The following is an 18,617-nucleotide window of genomic DNA, read 5'->3' on the forward strand; positions in this document are numbered from 1 at the left end:
TTTTAAGCAGTGCCAGTTGGCTTTCTCCAGCTGTGCTAGTCTGTGTGGAACAATGCTTATTCTCCCTGCAGCTTGGCTGCTTGGTAGCCTTAGGTGACCACAGCTGCAGAAGGACTTTACTGTAAAATCAAAGGCTCTAGTCACAGCACTTTTATGACCCACTTAGAAATATCTTTCTTTTCACCTAATTTCAGACAGTTTATTTTTTTTTCCTGAAAGTTTTGTTGGTATCTCAGTTCCAGTGAGGATTTTGGTAATAACTGGTGGTGAGGCAGGTTTGTCCTCTCTCTTTGCTCCTGTTCTTATGCACTATATTCACAGGAGTAATTCTGTTGGTTTTAGTAAAAAACTTCCTGTAGGGTGTTCATCACCGTATTAGTGACATGCGTGTTTTAAAGGAATATCTTCTACTGAAAGCTGGCATGTATAATATTTTGCCCTACAGATTGGAATCCCATTCTATGTGGTAATGAACTCTGTGTTCAAGAAATGCTTATTTATTAATTGAGTGTATCTATGTATTTGAGAGTATACTTTTCTGTGAATACATGGAGAGGCTACGCTACAGTTGTGCTGGATGTTACCCATTCATTAATGGAACACCCACTGATGGGAATGCTGAATGCTTCATAGCTGCACCAAAAAATGATTGGGGACTGGGGATGTGTTCACAGCCTTGTCAAACCACTCTGGAATAAGGAATATATTCGTTCATTTTTTGGGAGGGGATTTTATTTTGTAATCAGTGCTCCTTATTAAATACAGTTCTGTCACTGTAATGAAAGAAAAAAAATTAAGCAAACTTATAAAATCTTATAGATTTAAGGCCTTTAAGAACTGCCTCTTTTAGTCTTAAAACCTTGTATACTGTTGTGGTTGGTTACTTCTGTTTCTTGTTTTTATATTGTCTGCTATAGATAACAGTCCTGGATGAGACATGGACAGTGTTCCGGAGGTACAGTCGCTTTCGAGAAATGCATAAAACTTTAAAACTGAAGTACCCAGAGGTAAGTTTTGGTAAAAAATTCTTTTACACAAAAGGGTGGAGGTAGACACTTGAAAAAAGTGCTTTGAAATATGTTTACTCAAGCAGGGAGGTGATTTGAGTCCCTCACAACATCCTGTTCTGTGAACTGGAGAGAGATGGATTTGATGAGTAATCTGTTTGGTGGATGAGCAATTGCTTGGATAGTCAAATCCAGAGGGTGGTGGTCAATGGCCCGGCATCTGATGGGGCTCAGTGACAAGTGATGACCCTCAGGGGTCCATGCTGGGACCAGTGCTGTTAAATATCTTCATCAGTGACACAGCAGGATCAAGCACACCCTCAGCAAGTTTGCAGATGGCGAGTCTGAAGGATGGGATGCCAGAGAGGGACCTGGATGGACTCAAGAAATGTGCCCGTGTGAACCTTAGGAGGTTCCACAAAACCAAGTGCAGGTCCTGCACCTGAGTTGGGGCAACCCTCAGTACTAGTACAGGTTGGGGGATGAAGGGATTCAGAGCAGCCCAGCCAAGAAGGACTTGGGGGTGCTGGTGGCCAAAAAGCTGGATGTGACCCAGCAATGTGTGCTTGCAGCCCAGAAAGCCAACCATGTCCTGACCTGCATCCAAAGCAGTGTGGGCAGAAGGAAGGGGACTCTGCCTCTCTGCTGTGGTGAGACCCCACCTGCAGTGCTGCATTCAGCTCTGCAGTCCCCAAAACAGGAAGGCCATGGACCTGTTGGAGCGAGTCCAGAGGAGGGCCACAAAGGTGATCCAAGGGCTGGAACACCTCTGCAGGCTGAGAGAATTGGGATTGATCAGCCTGGGTAAGAGAAGGCTCTGAGAAGACTTAGTAGCAGCCTTTCAGTTCTTGAGTGGGGCTCCTAATAAGAGATGGGGACAGACTTTGCAGCAGGGCTGTTGCAATAGGACAAATGGTAATGGTTTTAAACTGAAGGAGGCAGATTCAGAGTAGGTATAAGGAAGAAATCTTTTGCAATGAGGGTGGTGAAACACTGGCACAAGTCGCCCACAGGGGTGGTGGATGCCCCATGCCTGGAAGCATTCTGGGCTCAAAAAGACCTGGTCATGGTGAAGATGTCCCTGATCACTGCTGGGGGCTTGGACTAGATGGCCTTTAAAGTTCCCTTCCAACCCAACAATTCAGTGATTCTATGATTCCTCTCAGAGTTAATGCTTCCAGTAAGACTGACAAGCCCTTCAGCAGTTTAAAGCTCCAAGGCTGCTCGATACAGGATGGATGTTGCAGTGAAACTGTGACTCTCAGTGTTGCCTCTGGCCATTAATTCCCTTTACTGCTGACTGGCATCCTTCCCTGGAGGTTGCTGTTTTGTTCATTGCAAGATACTTGCAGTCAGATCATGTCATCCTGACAACTTCTCATTTAAAAGAAGAGCGTTGCTCCACAGATACCCTTTTGTAATAGTGGCTTCCAGGTTTGTGCAAAATGAAAAATTGATCTTTCTGACCACCTTGGAGACTCTGGGCATTCAGGATGAGGAGCTGTGCCTGACGGAGCTTTAGTTCATTGGAGTGAGCATTTGTGGAATTACAGTTCTCAGTTTCCACTTCTGACTTTTAATTATTAACATTTTGCTTCCTTTCTACTTGTTCCCTTGGATATTAGAAGAAACAAATCATTCAAGCAATGAAAGTGATCCTGATTTGAGAGTTAGCACAAGTAAAGAAGCCTGGGCCATATATGCATGGGCAGTATATTAAAATCCATGAATATGTTTAAGAAAGAATGACATTGAATAGTGTGCAAATGCCTTATTGGTCTTCATTAACATATGCCTTAAGCTAAAAATTAATTGAGTATCAACAATGTTGCGTCTGAGTCTTAAGATTATTCCCATTCCAAAACAGTATGAAAACCAGAAATGAAAACTTCCGTGCCCCAAATATCTAAGGAAAGTGAGGGGCTTTTTAAACAAGAAAAAAGAGAAAAGAAAAAGAAAATTAGGTCATCTTTTTGGATTGACAGAAAATTTTTAAGGTAAAATTGATTTTTGAATGGGAAATTGAAATATTCTCTTTCCACAAATGGTTTTAAAAATATTACTGCTGAACATCAGTATCATATTTTTTATTTGAATGAATTGCCATTTCCTCTTGGATGTTAGTTACAGTCTGTCAACAGGAATATCCTAATTCCATCTAACTCTTGAGAAAACAGCCAGGCAGTCATCCAGTTGACATGGAAAAAGGCCATCTGAATCCCTCTGCAGCCTGATTTTCCCCATTTAGTAAAGTGTGTTGAGGAGTCTTCTCCAGAGTCTGTTATCGGTCCTGACAGTACATTGAGGAACAATTGAATTTGGCTTTTACAGTTGTGTCAGAGGGAGATCAGCTTCTTTCTTGTGTGTAGTAATTGGATTCAGGTGGAATCTGATGTTCTTAAAGCCACTATTAAAATGTCCCATGTGCTGCAGCGTATCAAGTTCACCTTTTTGAACCAAACATTTGTGATTGACAGTACAAATTTGGGCTTCTTTTGGTGTTACAGGAAGGAGTGGTTGGGCATTGTTTTAGTCTTTTATTTGTTTACATTGAAGAACCATGAGAACATGAGTGATATTTGTGTTTTTGCTTGCGAGGCCAATACATTCACTAATTTAATGTCCCAGTTTGTTCCTTATTGACACTTCTGTGTTGCCCTAAATCTGTGTCTTAGGTAAACTTACTGAGGTTCACATCTGGTACATTGAAAGAATTATTGGTTTAGTTATGCTGATGAATCAATGTCTAATTTTCATGTAGAAAACACATTGTAGTGTGTTTTATTAAGCTATCTATTTCCTTCTCAACAATTTTCATAAGTCAGGGCAAATAGTATCTTTTTCAGTCTTGATTGAGCCTCCACTTCACAAAACCTTCAATAAATTATCAGAGAGGTTCAAGTGTCTTATCTTTACTGAGTACCAAGAATGCTGAAGATTAGGAGAAATGAGATAAGGATCTGATCATGTCAGCTACTGCTTTTAGATAGGTACTGTCACTTCAGTACCTGTTCTGGAGTCCCTTGCAGCACTGATGAGGTCTTCTCTATTTTACATGGTACAGACCTTTGTGTTGTGTTCACTCCTGCTTTGAGGTGTGGGGCACCACAAGGCAATGGCAGCTTTGTAGGCAGAAGAAAACTAATATACCGTGAGTTTCTTCTACTCATCAGCATTTCTACAAACTACTGTGTCCTTGTTTATCAGAGGGGTAGAGCATGTTGTGATGGATGAAACTGTAAAGATCTGGCATTTGTTTTCTTTGAAGGAATTTCATTATCAATGTTACATACGTGAATGATTGATGGCTTTCCATATTTTTACCTGTATTTAAAATAGCCTTAATTTATGGTAATTTTGGATTAGTTGTGCCATGTGAGTAGGAGTTCAGTTTGTTTGGTAAATTGAAACTCATCTGTCTCCTTCTACTCATCTGTCATTGACCTTATTTGGGATTCATCATGATGCTAAAATGTATTTTAATCCCAAACTTCGCAGAGTTGTGTCTTTAGTTAGTCTGTTACTCCAAAGAAACTTGATCCTTAAAAGGATGTTATCAGAATCCATCAGAGTTGAGTTTTATTTTGCACAGTTCACCTTCCCACTCTAAATTAATATTTATAATGAACAGCGAAAATACTGTGGACGTGTTTAATGTATGAGTGTCCTGCTTTTAGAAGTGAACTTTACAGCTCATTAGTTGCTCAGCTCTGAGTTACTACATCAGTATTTTAATAATTTGCTGATCTTGCATTTCGTGTTGCTGCCACTGAATTCCCAAAGGGATGTATTGGCAAACTGATTTATTAGGAAGTTTAAAAAAAAAAGTGTCTCTTTCAAAAGCAGAAACTATCTAATGTCTTTCAGTCTTACAGCAGACCATATATATTATATACCTATGCATTTCTTCTAATGTAATTAAGTGGCTGCTGACAACTGCATATCGAACTAAAATGTGTCATATGCAAATTTTGAAAGACTGAGGAAGTTGCAGAAGGGTGAGATTGTGCCAGCAGCAGATAAGTATCAAGCATTTAACAGTGCCTTGGGTTTTTTTAGGTCTGCATGATTGTCATTTGCCCAGCTTCAGCTTTCTTCACTGCTAGACTGTTAATGACCATTTTATTTTGGAATTGTAATTAAGACCATCCTTGGCTTTCAGTTGCAGTAGTCTCTCTACTGAATGTACTTTTTGTTTGTTATTAGTTAAAAATGGGAGAAAATGGGCTCTTTATAATAGAGAAATAAGAACTTCCACAGTACGATTCTCCTATTTTTCCTTCCTCCTCCATCTTATGGTTTTTCTTAATTGTTTTGAAATACTACCAGAGTGTTGGTTTCTGCAGAAAACCTTCCCTTCCTGACCCACATCGTGTCGTGAGGGAAAACTCACTCTCCTAACACTTTCTTGTCTCTTCCCTCTTTCAAAGGAGAGCAGAGAAACCGTTTCTATTTGTCTTTCCCTACCCAAATCCAAGGTTTATGAAGTCCCTCCTTCGTGTGGGAGCCCTTAATTCCCACTTGTATCCAGGTGTCTAAACCAGGGTTTGTGGGACTTGCACTGTAGGCTCTGCTTATGGAGTTTCCTGTCAGTCTTCTTGAAACCTCTTTCTGTGTGCTTAAAAATCTCTACATGGTGTTAAGGAAAGCACCTACTGTTGAGGCATTTTTATTACTAATAGTGATTCTTGACTTAAAATACTAGAAAATCCCTGGAGAGCTGCCAAGGAGGAGCCAAAAGGCACACTTGCAGTTATAGATTAATTCATGAAGATAAGAACATACATGTGTAGATTTCTGCAGGAGTGCCAAAGTTATTGACTTTTAGCTTATTTAACAGAATGTAATAATTTTTGTGTCTGTATTTGATGTATGGAGTATGTAAGTAGATACTGTATATAAGTATATATTTGTGTCTTTCACAATCTAAGGCACAAAAGGACTATGATTTTCAAAGAATCTTGTGTCATAACTGGCCCAGCTTCTGCTTTTTCTGGTCTGGTTTTTGTCATCTTACATAACTGAATGGATGCATAATATCCATATCTGAAAAAGCAGGAATGTCTGTGGAAGCCTGAACAGTGAGGCTGAAGTTACCTCATAATCTGCCCCTGTCCTCACCTGGTATTCCCTCCAGGAAAAAGAGTTTATAGGATATATTGCAGTAACACATGAATATCGTGACTCTCAGTGGGCAGGATTAGAGGCTGTTGCTTGGGTGACAGAGTTTTTCAGGTACATGAAGTATTAGACAGGAAAGACTGTATTTTAGAACTGTTAGGAAAAAATGCTGTCCAGTTTGCTTTTTTGGCGTAGTGTTGTGGGGAAAAGGGTCTCAACAGTGGTGTCCATGAGAGTTACAAATATTCCTTTTTTTTTTATTATTTCTGAGGAGAATATCCTCTGCTCATCAGAGGTCTCTCTGTTTGACAGAGGATCATTCTGTTGAAGTGAACTCAAGGCTTTTGTCAGCTGGAAGAGTTAGCAGGCTGCTCTTTGCTTTGCACTCCTGTAAGAATTGTGTGAAACTCAAAGAGCAGAAAATACATCTCAGGTTTTTCAGACATAGTAAGTGAATGTTTTTGAAAATACATTGAAATAAAAACATTTGTTGCAAGCTTATTTTAAAAATATTTTGAAATATTTTTTAATATTTCAAAACTCAGAAATAGTCTGTCCATTTTTTTATTCAAAGTATTTTTGCATCTCTGTGAAATAAGATGAGAAATGTTTAGTATCTTGGTGAGGTCAGTTCCTGTTTCATCCATCCATACTGCCCACAACCACCCAACACATAATGTGTATGTTTGTTATTAAAATACAGAAGGCACCAGTATTGTAATCCTTTCTTAAGGATTTTTTTAGACTTTTTTTTTTAATTACTACCTAATTCTAAGGAGTAATTCAGCTCTGTAATGATGAATGAAAAGGCCTGATGTTCATGGAACCACCAGTGACTGATCTCACTGTCCTTTCCTTTTGCCTTCATACTCTTCTTTTGGGTGACTGCCAGGGATGGATCTCAGTTTCCTTTTGAAGTGGTACATACATCTGGTGCTCCTGATGAGTAATAAGGGGAAGAAATCTTCAAAACAAAGTGCTGGCTCAATAATGACAGGGGGATGAATTAGAGGTAAAGTCATTAGTTTTAGAACATCCTTGGATTCTGCAAGAGGTTCTCTCCAGAATCACTGACAGAGAAGTACAATTTTTGACTAAATACAGGACATGTTTGGTGAAGGTTTGGAGATTTTTAATCTTCACCCCTTTGACAGTCTCAAAGATAATTAGTATTTCTGTAATTATTGAATTATTAAATTATTTTTTGCAGTCTTTTCAGAGATGCAGAGGTCTCCCTCCCAAGGAAGAATACAAACAGAAATTAAACCAGGAGCAGAGCAGTAAGGCAGCAGACTTGTGCAGAGCATGTGGGGCAGTGTTTGGACTGTGATCCTGGCACTCTGACTGCTCCAATGCTGCTTTGTAACTCTGCAGCTGTAGAGTTTCATTAAATATAAAATTTATGTTAATCTCCTGGGAATACTTTGAAAGGAAGAAGAATGAGGAAGCAATAACGTTGAGGTGCTTGGCTTACAGGGCTGGCGAGCCAGTTGCCATGTAACTAGTGAGCTCCTGGAGCTTAGGAGCTGATTTGGCAGCACGAGTCAGAAGCTTGTTGCATCAGAGCTGGCTGGCCTGAAGCTCTGCTTTTACCCTTGGATTTTTTCATTTACTGGAATTAGTAGCAGTGTATTTAACTAGTATGTAAGATTTAGGTAGCACTCTCACATTGATTACAAAATTCTGGACGTGTGGATGCATCTACTGTTCAGCTGTAAGTAGCAGAAAGCACTAGAGCTGTAAGTAGCTAAACCTTTGTACGACAATATTTAAAATTAGTTTGTTCTGAAACCAGCAATGGTTATGCCAAAGCCTTGATCCTGTGGTGACTGAAGCCCCAGTCTGCTCACAAATTTATTTCTTGTTCACATCAATGTTTAGAAACCCTTGTGACCCAGAAGCAATTTAAAATCATGGGTTACATGTGCTGTAGAGAGCAGGACATATCACATAATAATGAATATGATGCTACAAATGCTATCTCATTATTTTAGAAAATTTAGATTTATTTGGATATGGATTCTCAATTCAGATTATTTCAAGGAACTCCATGACCCTTATATTGTCTATAACAATATTTTAAGATTTGTTTCTTTGAAAATTTGATCCAGTAAAGAAATAACATTGTTGATGTGTTCTGGCTGAACTGAAATGATGTTTCTGGATGTGAACTAGCAAATTTGGAGATTTTTTTTCCCCAGATATCAACAATATGTACTGTAGTTTTGGTTTTATACAATGGAAAAATGTAATAAGGAGTCACAAATTTAATATGACAACCACAGGACAAACAACGAGATTATTTTTTTCCCAATTATCAACAATATGTACTGTAGTTTTGGTTTTATACAATGGAAAAATGTAATAAGGAGTCACAAATTTAATATGACAACCACAGGACAAACAATAAGAATATATAAACAGTCTGAAAGCCTTTTTTTTTGTGGAAACTGTATATTAGGGCCCAGATTAAAATGAAAATTATTTGCAACATTGATGTGCCTGTAAATAGCAAATACCGTGCTGTGTATTAAAATAACTCTGTGAGAATTACAAGTATATAGACAAGTGTTTAGAAAACAGCTTTTGAAATATGAATCCTAAACTAATGACTGTCCTTAATTTTTACTTTCTAGCCTGAGACTTTGCTAGCTAAGTAATGCATCTTTCTATAAATATTGAAGGAAAAATAAAGTAGTAAGTTTTAGAACACCTATCTGTGTGTAAACCTTATAATACCATTATACAAGCATGTGATTATAGCCTTCAGCTTTATTCAGTACAAATTACAATAATTATGGTATAGTTAATTTTAACATTCATATTCTTGTCACCTATAACAGCCAGGAAATGCATACACAGGAAGCCTATTTTGTCACATACACGTTTCCAGCTCCCATTGCTAATTATATTATGTTCAGAGCATTCCAAAAGCCTGCAGGTTTATAAATGTATCCACTTCCATATCCACTCTAGTTTGCCACAGATGGGATTTAAATGGTAGATTCTTAAATGCTTCATCTGGCCTTTCTTTTTGCAGCATGAGACTGCTGAAATTTTTAAAAGAAATTTTAAGATTTTGCTCAGTGCATCACTCTACAACTGAGCAGGAGAATTCGTTCTCATAAGTGAAGTGTGGAAAACATGACTGCTAATCATATCACATAGTTCAGTGAAAGTTTGATTACAGGGAAATGTATGTATTCCATGTGGTCCCACTGAATTCAGAATGGCTAACCAGGACTGGAGCATCTGAGACACAGCAAAACCCCCCAGCATATTTGCTTCCAACATAACACCCAATTCCCAATCCGCTTCTAGTGGGAAAATGAATTCAGCGTGTGCGTTTCATGTCACAAAACTGAATCTGAATGTGTAAGTGCCTCAGGAAAGCCTGGCTTTGGGATTATGATTGTTTTTGCTTTGGGTGCTAGATTTGTGCAGCAAAGTTTTCTTGGCTTGGCAGAGGTGATTTCTGCAGGAATACAGCTTTGCTCTCTCTCTTCTCCTTCCCTTTCCTTCCTCCTGGGTTTTGGTTGTTGATGAGACGTGGTCGCTTCTGGTCTGTCCTGGGCAGCTAATGAAACCTGTATGTTTCCAAAGGGTTCTCTGGGAGAATACCAGTAGCTTTATAGGTCTTCTGATAGATTCAGAATGAGACAGGATTACCCAGCAGGAAGGCATCAAATGCCAGGTTTCATTGCTTGTGCTCTGCAAATCTTGTGTGTTAGTAACAAACAAATCAGAAAAAAAAAAGGCAGAAAGGGACAAGTCCTTCATCTCATAGTTTACAAACCATTTGACAGAATAATTGCTTTGATTATTGAATAATCTGATCATCAAGGCTGTGCTCAATTATCTAGTGAATTTGCGTGATATCAAAATATTCATGTTGTTTTATCAGTAAAACAGTTTCAGGTGGATAACCACTATCTGTGAGAGGAATGCCTTTGAGAAGAACAATTCCTGGACAAAGTAGCTGCAGGTTTAGGTATGTTCAGTCATTTCTTAGCTCCTCCTGACTGTCATCTTGGGAATGCCTTAGGCTGCAACCCTATGTCTCTATTTTCCTCATGCTTTAATGACAAGCAGAGGGGAGGACTGGAGCTTTTACAGTTTCTTTTTTAATGATTGCCTTCCTTCAGGGAACTTTGACACGCGTTCCATTAATCACTATCTCTTATTGGCAGTCTCACTGTCTTTCAAGGGTTTGGGGAGGAACAGCTTGTTCTTACTGTGTTGGTCAGGTATATGCTGCTACATTAAATAGACTTGTCAAGTAGGATCCTTTTATTTCAGTTGATTTAGGAGATGGTGATCCAGCTCTAATTCTAGTTTTTGTGAAAATGCCCAGGTCAGTTTTGAACAAATACCTTAGATGGTAGAAAAACTTGTGTGGCTCCAACTGTGCTGCCTGTTGTGTTTTTTCCTTCCACCCTTAGATGGTATTACTGACACCACTGCACATGTGAATTTGCCCATGGCAGGGAGTTGGAATGAGATGATCTTTAAAGTCCCTTCCAACCCAACCCATTCCTTGATTCTAAAACCAGCCTTATGGGTTTGCACTGTTACAATCTAAGAGATATTTTTTGTCTAAGGGTATTTTATAAATATTAGTTTATCATGTTCCAGCTAATGATATTTCAGACTTGATATGGTGAAAATAGTATTGGGTTTCTTAATGAAAAAAGTTAACTTTGGAAGAAAGAAAGAAAACAAATTTTTCAGGCCTGTGCAGCTGATAGTACAGTTTCTAAATGAGTTTCTAAAAGGAGCTTTGTATTTACAATGAGATCTTCTTGTAAGGCTCTCAGGATATTTTCTTGGCTGCTGTAATGTAAATATATTTTTTAAAATATTGTGGAAAGGTCTTTTACCATCTCTCTCTGCAACATACAGAATAAAGAAGGCTCCATCTTACAAGAGAGAATTGTCTATCCCTCTAAAGAGCCTAAAGCAAGAAAGCCCAAGCCATAAAATTTATTAGACATCCCTGCATGACAAAAATCAATAAAATACAATCTCTTGTGGTTTAATATGAAAATAAACGTAAAGAAGCAGTGGCTTTCAGGAAAAATATTGAGCTGCAGGTGTAGAACTGAAGATGTCAAGAGAAGACTGAAAGCAGAGGATGCTGTCCTGTTTGCTGTAGGACATATTTCAGAACCAAAGCCAGGAATAATAGTTTTGGAGGGCAAGCTGTCTGGCCATGGCTGAAAAACAAAATTCAGTATGGGAGTGTTGGTGGTGAGAGTGAGGTGAAAAAGCACATTTCTCATGGGTGCCAAACTTTGGGACATTATGTTAGAGCATTCAATTAATTCATGGTTATCTGTAAGTGTTTAAAATGCTGTGAATAATAAAAAGAATTAAAGGTACAGTTTTGTTTGGCTGATTTCCTCCCTATTGATTTTATTAAATTTTCTATTATACTTAGCTCTAGGTACTGCTGGGTATTAATGATGCTTTAATGATTTGTGTTGTGCACTGCTGTCAGCAGTACAGGCCCTCTGAGGCTGTTTGAGTGTACACTCTGTATTTTCCATTAAATACTTTGAATTTCTTTCAAACTCCTCCTGAACACTTCATGTCCTAGTCTTGTTATGTCCTTTATGTGAAAAATTGCAGCAGAGCTTTAGCAGTATTTTAAATCCTTAAATTACTCATTGTACTTTTAAATCTAACTCCAATTTTATTTTTATTTTTAGATTGGGGAATAAATAAGGATACCCTTACTTTTAAGTTCAGTTCAGTTTTTTGATAGTACCAGTATTGTAAAGTAATTGCAAATTACTGTATTGCAGGGTTTTATTCACATAGGTAGAGTAGCATAATTTCCATTCTGATTGTACCTGAAGGCTCTTATGTGCTATAACTCATTGTAAAGATGTTGTAAAAAGAAAAATAATGTGGTCTTTTAGCTTTCCCCTGTGTTCCTGGGTTACTAAAACTTGTGGATGTGGAGCAGCATCACTCATACACAGACTCAGTGCAGTAGTGCTTGTTGGGGACAGACATTACAGCCTTCTAGAAGGCATCTGATAGACAGGAATTGTGAAATCACTGACATGTAATCCAAAGCCAAATACTTGCAATAGTTAAATGCATTCCTGTTCTCTCCTTATGCCTAAATAATGATGTTGGCTTCAATACCATGGCATTTGCATGGACTGTCTTTGAGATTTCTCTGTGTACATGGTGTATGCACAGGTCTTGCTTTTGAAGCGTTTACCTTCAAGTGCTTGATCAAGAAATTTTATTATACTTGGAAACAAATACCTCTTCTCACCCACCACTCTGACTCTGGGGTCTCAAGAACAGCACTAAATAGGGTATTGCTCATGGAACTGATAGTAACACTGATATTTCACTACCCATAGTTTCTGCCCTAAACATTCAACATCCTTTGCTAAGCAAGCTCCTGAAAATATGTCTTTTATTACATTTAATTAGTTATCTGTCATTTTAAGCTTTACCTACTGACAACAGTAACAGTGGAAGGAAAATCCCAGATTTGTGCAAAGCTCACAGATTTTTTTAATTCTGTGATAAAGCAGCTACTTCTAAAGTCTGTAAGGCTAGACATAAGTGAAAATTTATGTATAACCTATGTGACTATCAATTACTGTTGGAAAGGAGGACTAAGTAGTTCTTTTTAAGCTTCCCAGTTGTGTACTTGCACTGCCTTTTCTCTGGTTTTATCATTTTAAATGACGCAAAAGGCTGTCTAACTTCTCCTTGTAATCAGTCCAGTCTGTTGGGAGAGTTACCACTTTATATCTTCCAACAAATCACACTTGGGGGCATCCCGTGTGTTTGTTTGCAGGTGTATTTCTCTGTGACAGCTGTTCTTTAAGACCCTGAGATGTGCCATTAATTTTGAGTCGTCAGCGATGCATCCGTCTAGTCAGCAGTAGAAATTATTGCTGCTCCTTGATGAGTTTTCATTATTAGCATTTCTCAAAGGCAAAGGTGACTGGAATTTATGGCGTCAGTCGGCCACACGAGACGGGGCTGTTCCATAAATGCTGCCAGATGTCACTGAGATGAGCTCATGTGCAACAAGCAAATCTTTTTAGGAAGAGCTGTTAAAGCTGCTGTGGTGAATCCTCTCCTTTGAACCTCTTTCTGTTGCTTAAGTCAGATGGGATTGTGACTTCTCAGCTGCACTCAAAAGTGGCCCCATAACCACCATGGCATGGACAGGAGTGGGGCAAGGCAGCCACACACCAGGCAGTGGTTGATGCATGGCCCACCTCGTGCTGTTGCAGGGACTGCCTTGACCTTGCTAGAAATCCCAGCAGGAAGGTAATGAATCAAATCCCAAATCATTTTTGAAAGGAAAGTAAACCCTGCAGGGAGCTCCAGAAAATGGCTTTTTTACCTTCTTTTTGAGAAGTGGGGTTTGAGTCACACCTTGATGAAGATTGATGAACGTGTTTGAGCTTTAAAGACGCGACCTTGCAAACCCAGCAGTTGTTGCCATTTCTTTAAAGAACTATCCAAGAACCATGACCTGAGACTACATGAAAAAAAAATGTTTAGTTGGCAAAATCATGACCTAAAAATGTAGAGAATATGTGTTAAACTTGTCCACAGACTCTCTAGGTCAGCACATAGTCTTGTCTTAGACCATGGTCTGCCATGTGATACTGATATTTTTCCACAAGACAATTCTCTCCTGGGGCAAGGGATAGACAAACAAGGGAGCAAAATCAAGATTGCAAGGACATGGTATGTTAAATTTTTTTCATGCTTTTATTTCAGCACATCTACAACTCATATTTAATTATTTTTATTTGATTTCGACTGGTTTTCCTCTAAGGTAGTTATATCCTTTGGTTGGTGTATGCTGTTTCTGCACCATCTTATTCTGCCTTTCTACAACCTGCATAGGAAATTTCTTTGCCTTTTGTGCCAGTTTTTGTCTCTCTTTCCTTGGCTGATAATCCTGGAGCTATGCAGGTAGCAATTTATATGTAGAAAGATGCCTTGGCTATATTAGTTTCCAATTTTTATAAAAGAGATTAAAATCCCCAAACTGTATAATTTTATAGAAATGTGCAAGGTTTGCATGAACTTTCTTATATCCTACTGCTCATTTTTATAGTTACTCTGTATTTAAATGCTATTGTACTGCTTATAATGGAAAAAACAATGAAGTAATTTGTCAAATATTATATTGACCATTGTTTATGGCTCTATTTTGTTATGCTATTATTCCAAGTAGTCTAGAAATTGCTTTAAGGAAAAGAAAAACACTCCTGTAATGCAAGGTAACCTTTTTGGCTGCAGTTAATGTGATTTTTCTCAGTGACAGGAGGCAGACTAACTGGACTTAAAAAGATACAATAAACCCCAGCTTCCACATCTCACCATAGCTCCAAAAATGCAGATTAAGGCTAGGCCAGCTTGCTGGTTTAAAGGAGGAACTTGGGTATGAGAGCTCTTAAACCTTTTTGATTATTACAGGTGGGCACTATTCAAAGACAATGTGAAATTTTGGTGTTTAAGCCTTTTTGGCCATTTTGCATCATCAGAGGGAGGTCTCAGGGTGCTTCAGAGGAGGTGAATTTCTTCTCTTCAGAGGTAGATAGAGTTGAGATGTGCTTTGGAGAAACAATTCTGCCTGTCTGAGGAAGGGAACTGGCAAAAGATCTTAAAAGTTCAAAGAATTACCCAAAATTAGAGACAGCAGAGCTGTGAGAGCTTGTACATCCTGAGAGGATGCTCATTTATTGGTGAATACAGAGAATGCATCTATTTATTTATGGGAGGAGATGTAGGTTCTTCTTGGCATGTCTTAGTGCCCATATTGCAGGGGAATGATATAGAGAAGGTACCTATTTATATATGGGCAATGTTCCAGAGAGATAAGTAGGAAAAAGGCAAGGAATTGTAGTCACTCTGAGTACAGTGACAGTGGGGAAGTTGCAGAACTGCTTGCCTGGCAGGTTAACTCTAGACAGGTGTCCAGTGCACTCAGGCCCCAGTGGGATGTGTTCTGAAAGGGATAATGTAGATATGGCTCACCGGGCTGCTGACACAAGGGCCAGGCAAAAAGCAGTGTGCAAACCAGGAGTGGCCCCTGCCAGCCAGAATTGCAAAGGTTAAACCAGTTCTGTGCTTGGGTGAATCTTTGGCACAGAGCACAAAGGATGGATAGCAGGAAGAATGAGTGTTCTTATGTACATGGGGCAAAACAGATTCCTCTTGGAGAAAGGGCTGTGCTGTGAAAGGACTGGAAACCAAGTTGTGCTGTGATTTGTATTTAGGGGAAAAAAATATGCAACCCCCCAAAACAAAACTCCTGTACATCACTGCAATATGGTGTCTCTTGCATTTGCCAGAAGGGAGATATTTGCTTATTTATTTAAGATTTTTTCAGAGTAGATTCCCACAAGGAAGGAGGAAGATGCTTGTTCCCCTTTGCATGTCAGGATCTGGGTGCTGGTCCCTGTTGTAGCAGCAAGGAGAGACAACAACTGTAAACCTGCAGCTGCAGTGGAGGAGCTGAGGGACAGCAGGGATGAGCCCAGAGCAGCTCCTCAGGTCTCAGAAACACTGCAGAGACCCTGGGAGCAGAGTTTGCTCCCTCAAAGACAGTGAAGGACTGGCCGTGCTAGGCTGGGCTCAGCCACCCCTCTGCAGGGACCCCGAGCGTAGCAGGAAGGTTGCTTACATCCTTTTTCCTCCTCCTCCTGAGTTTTGCTTGGTTTAGGAGGTTAATTTATCCTTGTTTGTTATAATAAATTGTGGCTTTTGTTGCTGCTTAAAAGCTGCTCAGCCTTCTCCAGGGAGTTCATTCCATTAGAAGGCTGACATGGGTCCACCTTGGAGCTTTGGCTGATCCTTGGTTGCTTGGATGTGCTGCCTCGGAGAACATCAAATCCCTTTCCCCTTCTGGCAGATAGTAGGGAGGATGGCAAATGGCCCAGTGGAGTAAGAAAAAGAATTAGGTAGGTCATGTGGGAATGGGGGGAAGCACAACATTAAAACAGAGACAAGTTGGGAAGCTGGAAAGTGGGGGAAGAATATGTTGGACGATATGGGAAAAGAGAGAATATTAGAAATGGAAGAGGGAAAGTAGGTGACAAAGTGAATATCCAGAAAATAATCCCCTGGATACTCCCTCTCCTTGATTAGTTGATAATGGAAAATCCTGGCTTTAGTCTTTCTGTCCTCTGAGGGCATCACTTACCTGTGGCATACATTTGAGGGGAGCACATGATGGAAGACTATGTTGTAATTTTTTTCTAAAGGAGAGTTTTCCTCACTCAACTTTAAATAGTTTATCAGTTGAAAATATGACTTAGGTGTTTTTATAAGCTATTTTGTTGGTTTGTTTTTTAGTCGCTAGTACTTATCTGTGATCTCCATTTGATTTTTTTCAGAATTTACAAAGTAACTTTTAATCTGTTCATTAAGTTTTAACTTTTTACCTTTGCCTAATGCTCTCTTAGGAAATTTTGTAGAAAGGGTGGTTTATTTCAGCCAAAGTACAAGTAAAAATATAGAAGTTAAGCTTATTTTTTTTTTACCTTGTTGTCAAATCCCTAAATACTTAGTGCAAGTTCCTGATTAAGAATACAGCTTTTGTCCAATTTCTTTAGACTCTGGGAGTCTTAGTACGTCTTGAGAAGTTGAGGCTTAAGTTACTTTGTTTAAACTTCAGAAACTAAAAGTAGGACAGTTTTTTCTTTCATTACTCCCTGCAAAATCAAGTCAGGTGCAGCCACACTGGCTGCAAAACCGTGCCACATTCTTCTCTTTGATTTTTCTCATCTGTGACAGAGATTTCTGGTACAAAAGATCAAAAGTCACACATACTCTTTGAAAAATGAGAAAATTCAGAATTTAAAGTAACACGAGAGTTAAAGAAGACTGACTTTTTAATTTAATAGTTAGCATTTCCTTAATTTTCTCTTTTTTCCCCTTTTCCCCCCATTTAAATATATCAAAACATTGAAGTACAAAGAGAATTTGGGATGAAAGATTAAAGATGACTCAGCCTCCATCAATGTCTGCCCTGTTTTTCTTCTTAAAAAAACCCTTTTACCATATTGTAGGCACTAAAACATTGACTATACTGGCCAGAAATAATGAGATGTTTCAATACTGTAGATTTTTGCTTGATGTCGGAAAATGGCACTTTTTTAATGTTTAGGGAGCATAACACTTGGAACAATTTCATGCTTCAGAAGTGACAAGCCTACATGACTGTATTATGTGGTATTTTACTTTGGTCCACTATATATTGAAATATCATCTGCAAAGTACTGTACAAGACTTTTTATTAACATGTTCTGTTCCGCTGTACCATAAAACCCCTGAAGTGAATTAAATCCAGCAGGTCCCTAAGCAGATATAATGTCAGTGAGGAGCCTCCAACTGAATATAATTGAAATTAAAGGACACCCTTCAAATACTGATAGGTCTGTTTTTCCTAAAGGTCCTGAAATGAGAGTGCACCCCATCCCAGGCGGAGCCTTTTGTGGTATTGGAGCCTTCATTTGCACTCTCTTGGTTTCCAAAAGGCCAGTCTCCAAATTTGCATCTCTCCCTGGGGCTCAGTAGTTGAAGGCTATGAAGTGTGGTTTCACTTTAAAAGGTTGTGCTCCCATATAGATGTTGTTAGGTCTATGCTGTTCCCAGAATCTTAAGGTCAAAGAGTTGTATATAAGATAAAATAGGTGACTAAAAAGAAGGAGTCACTTGTTGTTCTGCCGTCTGCTCTTACCAACATTAAATGCCTGCTGAAAACCTTGTTAAACCCAGTATCCTGGCTGGAATGAGGGAGAAGCAGAGGAATCCATTCAGCTGTTTTTAAGTTTACTAGAATACCACTTAGTGGGTATGAAGCACCTTCCCCTTGAGGACTGGACCTGGCACTGTCTAAACTTGAATGTACTAACTCACAAATAGTCCGTCGTGGCAATAAGATTGCTGAGAGACAGACCAATAACATGCCCCCAAGTAATACAACACCCAGAAATAAAACACAGCCTTTATTTATTATAAAGAAATTAGGGAGTAAATTGCAAATGACTGTTTGCCTCTCCCTAAGACTGCTACTGCCTAGCAACAATTGCCAGATAGGATAAACATCATTAACCGTAAAGTTTAATGTCTAAAAGACATTAGATGTGCTGATGTGCAGTCTTGAGATGTCCCTTTACTATTTTAAAATATATCATCTGGCTTTACCTTTGGGGTCCCAGAGTAGTCCCAGCCTTGCCCATGGTATGTGAGTATGCATGTGCACACTCCTATGGATATAATGGAATTTGGATGCAGCAATGCTATAATTAAGTGTAGTAGGGAAATGCTTCTGCAGCCAAAATAAAAATTAGAAATCTTGCACGCTACATACAGAAGCTTCTCAGGAAATCATTCAAGCCCTCTCTTCCTGTCAGGCTGGGGAATATGCCTCTTAATTTCCCCTGACAGAAAACACATCACCTCATCAGCAGCCTTAGAAAACGA

The 18,617-nt window shown here is 39.0% G+C and overlaps 1 protein-coding gene across 2 annotated transcripts in view; it reads left to right on the top strand.

Annotated features, from left to right (window-relative positions):
• Window positions 1–18,617, top strand: part of KIF16B (kinesin family member 16B) — a 133,340-nt gene that overhangs the window by 93,625 nt on the left and 21,098 nt on the right. For both annotated transcript variants that reach the window (XM_071582101.1, XM_071582102.1), the window contains one exon: window positions 918–1,007. In XM_071582101.1, the coding sequence (XP_071438202.1) occupies window positions 918–1,007 (90 nt within the window). The remainder of the gene's footprint in view (window positions 1–917; window positions 1,008–18,617) is intronic.

This window comes from Pithys albifrons, chromosome 2 (genome assembly GCF_047495875.1).
Source record: "Pithys albifrons albifrons isolate INPA30051 chromosome 2, PitAlb_v1, whole genome shotgun sequence".
In the NCBI taxonomy this organism is placed as follows: Eukaryota; Metazoa; Chordata; class Aves; order Passeriformes; family Thamnophilidae; genus Pithys; species Pithys albifrons.